The sequence below is a fragment of the Cupressus sempervirens genome, chromosome 5 (genome assembly GCF_028749045.1).
Source record: "Cupressus sempervirens isolate cs-2001-9-10 chromosome 5, ASM2874904v1, whole genome shotgun sequence".
NCBI lineage: Eukaryota > Viridiplantae > Streptophyta > Pinopsida > Cupressales > Cupressaceae > Cupressus > Cupressus sempervirens.
The window spans coordinates 670,213,868-670,217,091 of record NC_143122.1 but is presented as its reverse complement, the minus strand read 5'-3'; the positions used below and the strand labels follow the sequence as shown (position 1 = coordinate 670,217,091).

The window sequence follows — 3,224 nt, the reverse complement described above, 5'->3', positions numbered from 1 at the left end:
AAGATTCAAGTGGTTAATCATATTTTTTTGGCTTCTCATGTCTATTATTCTTCATGCTAGATGTCATCTAAAAAATGTTATAATGATCTTACTAAACTTATTCGATGCTTTCTATGGTCTAAATGGAGCAGTAATGCTGGTTATACTTATACTTCATGGTTGCATTGTATTCAACCAAAATCTAAGGGTGGCTTGGGCTTATTGGACTCCCAAACTCAAGGGGTTTGCCTGGCTGCCAAGTGGATAATTAGAATTATTGATGGGGAGGAACGTTGGAAGAAACTGGTTCGGTTCCATATTTCTCATGCTTCTGCTTATAAAAGATGGCAATCAGTTAGATGGGTGGATAAAATTTTATTGGCCCCTTCCTTTCAAATTAAAGCTTCCTTTCCTTTGCAGTCTATCTGGAAAGCTTGGTAGTCAGTTTGCATATTTTTTGAATTGGAGAAATCATTCCTTATAGCATGGTTTCAGTTTCAGCGACTCTTCTATTTGGTGGAACAAATTGGTTCAATATCATGAACAACCTCTTGCTGTAGCTTTTCAAAAACATGCTCATTATCTTTTTAAGAAAGGAGTTCACAAGTTCAAAGATTTGTGGGACTTTAATTCTCTTGATTGGGTGTCTTGGACAACCATAAACACAGTTTTCTTTTGCACAACAGGTACAAGGACTTTATTATATTTGTTAAATCACTAGTCCCTATCGAGCTTGCCATGAAAATCTGCACTCCATTGGAAAGCAACTTTTCAAAGGACTGGTCATGGCTGTCCACTCATCAATTTGGTCACTTCCCCCTCAAGAAAATCTACTTAAATCTTGTGCCACCAATGCCTTTAAATCCACGACTTAATAATAAATGGAATTGCAAATTCAATGAAAACATTTGGCATAATTTGAGTGCCCAGATTTGGCTTTCTAAAGCAGAGGCTAATGCTCAACTCTTGGCCTGGAAAGTTTTACATTTCAAATTGCCAGTCGGCAGCAGGCTGAGATGTTTGCTGACCCAACCTGCTAAATGCCTGTTTTGTTTGCGAGAGGAAGATATGAAACATCTCTTTTGCGATTGTATATGGGCTAAGAAAAAGTGGACTATTGTCTTCACTTTTCTTCCAACTATCTTCGAACATTCTTTAAGTTGGAAGGAAGCTATTTTAGGTATTAATCTTAAAGGTAATATTGTGGCCGACTCTTTGTGGCAGATTATTTTACTTAACATTTGGAAGTGTAGATGTAGGGTTGTATTTTCTAATTCTAAGATGCATCTTGAAGGAGAAATTTTTTAGTTTTATTCTGACATCATTTTCCAGGCGATCTTTTTGTGCAACCTTTTGCAGGGAGGACCCAAGGCCCAGTTGAAGATCAGTAATCAGCTTGACAGAATTAAATATCCGCTGCTACAGCTTTTCAAAAGAGATGTTTTTTGCTCGAAGGAGCTTCAACGGATGTTAACATTCAAGCTGTAATGTTCTTTGTTTGGTTGTAGCTCTTTAGAGCCGGTTATGTTAACATGGTCTTTGTTTGGTTGTGGCTCTTTAGAGCCGGTTGTTGTTGCTCTTTAGAGCCGGTTAGTTGCTGATCATTCTGTTCATTGTATGAGCTTTTGGAACTATTGATTGACTCTTTTGTATTTTATTCTTTTTGCTTTATTCAATAAAATTTTTTAAAAAATAATAATAATAAAATAAAATTACACTATTCACCATTAGAAAAAAAAAAAGGTGTAAAGTTCCGTCGTCCATACCTCCTTTTTAATCTAGAAAGTGTGAACGGGCATGGTGTGGGCCCTTAGCATGCTACCTTAAGATAAACTATGTTACATGTAGAACACGGCATTCATGGCATACCCACAGTAAAATGCCCCAGAGACGGACCCACGGTGTATCAAAATCATTAAAATATTTTGAGCAACCACAAGAAAACAAGGCGCAGAAAACAAAATAAATCTTGACTTTCACTCAACGAAGAATCATAATGACATTCATCTGACTGTCGTGTCACGGATAATCGTTTCTACCGTTATTATATGCAAACCCACACAATTAACGAACACACAGCCTACATATATTAAAATCCGATATTTCCCGATTGTATACTGTAACCACTGCGTTATAGAATATCATAAGTCAGGGAGGAAAGAGGAGAATTATTCTTTTGATTGGTATGGTCTTTCACCAATGTAGTTCCCAGGAGGACTATAGTTACATGTCATGAAGACATCACCACTGTCACACACAACTCTAGCGCACCCTATAACTTGGGTCTCGTTCCAAACAATCTGCGTATAATGCCCGCACATTTCACCACTCTCACAACTGTTGCTCTCGTAGTTATAATACTCCTTTTCTTGGAGCCAGTCCTGAACAGCATCCAGAGGAGTCCAGTCTGCGCCGCTGCCCCAGAAAATGTTCTCGCCGTAGGGCCCACCCGAGTGCATCAGCTCACAATCGCCCCTCCTTTGCTCAGCCCACCAGCGGGCGTATGACTCCACCTTACGGTCCCATGCCAGCGCCTTCTCCCCTACTTCTGCCCGGGCACCGTTCTGCATTTCCATGAAGGCCCTGCAAACGCTGTTATTTCTACAAGGCGCTCCACCACGTCCATTATATAAGTACTCTAAGCTCGAGTTTTGTGGAGTTTTGTAAAGAGGCCTGCTTGCATTGGCAACGGAGATTATAACCCCCATTAGAAGCCATAATACAAGAGAAGTTTTCATTTGTAAATGCCCTGAATTATCGGCGACTTCTCTAGCCTGTTAAAAGGCTTCTAATATCCCTCTCTTTTATAGCCAGTTTATTGGTGATTACGTGGACTCATGCTTTACAATGGGGCACATATGCTAACATACAAAATAGGTAGACCTCGTGAACCCGTGAGTTTCTTCTTGTTTCTGTTGTTTGAATCTATATGTGTGGAAGAGCTTGGCCGGCCTTGCGTTGATACTGGGAACATCTTTCATTATTGCGTGAAACAATTCACGTGAACCTTTTAGACGATGTCTATTCTTCTAATCTTCTCGATGGTAATGTACATGTTGTTCTCGGGTGTAAGATTGTTGCTGGTCTTTATAAAATTATATTTATTTCAATTGAGATAAGGTGAGGGGAGAGATATTGGCCGACTCATCCTTACTTCGCTTCTGTTATTTTCAATCAGGACAAGTAAAAGCGAAAGTGTGCTGTGGTGTTTTGCGGCCTGTGATGCCATTTTATATTTGAGACGG

At 39.5% G+C, this 3,224-nt stretch overlaps 1 protein-coding gene across 1 annotated transcript; it reads right to left on the bottom strand.

Annotated features, from left to right (window-relative positions):
• Positions 1-1,932: 1,932 nt before the first annotated feature.
• LOC149557712 (pathogenesis-related protein PR-1-like) lies at positions 1,933-2,780 on the bottom strand. The gene has a single exon (XM_089832266.1). It carries the CDS (start codon positions 2,715-2,717, stop codon positions 2,148-2,150), a length of 570 nt encoding a protein of 189 aa, XP_089688392.1. The 5' UTR covers positions 2,718-2,780; the 3' UTR covers positions 1,933-2,147.
• Between the last annotated feature and the right edge of the window lie 444 nt (positions 2,781-3,224).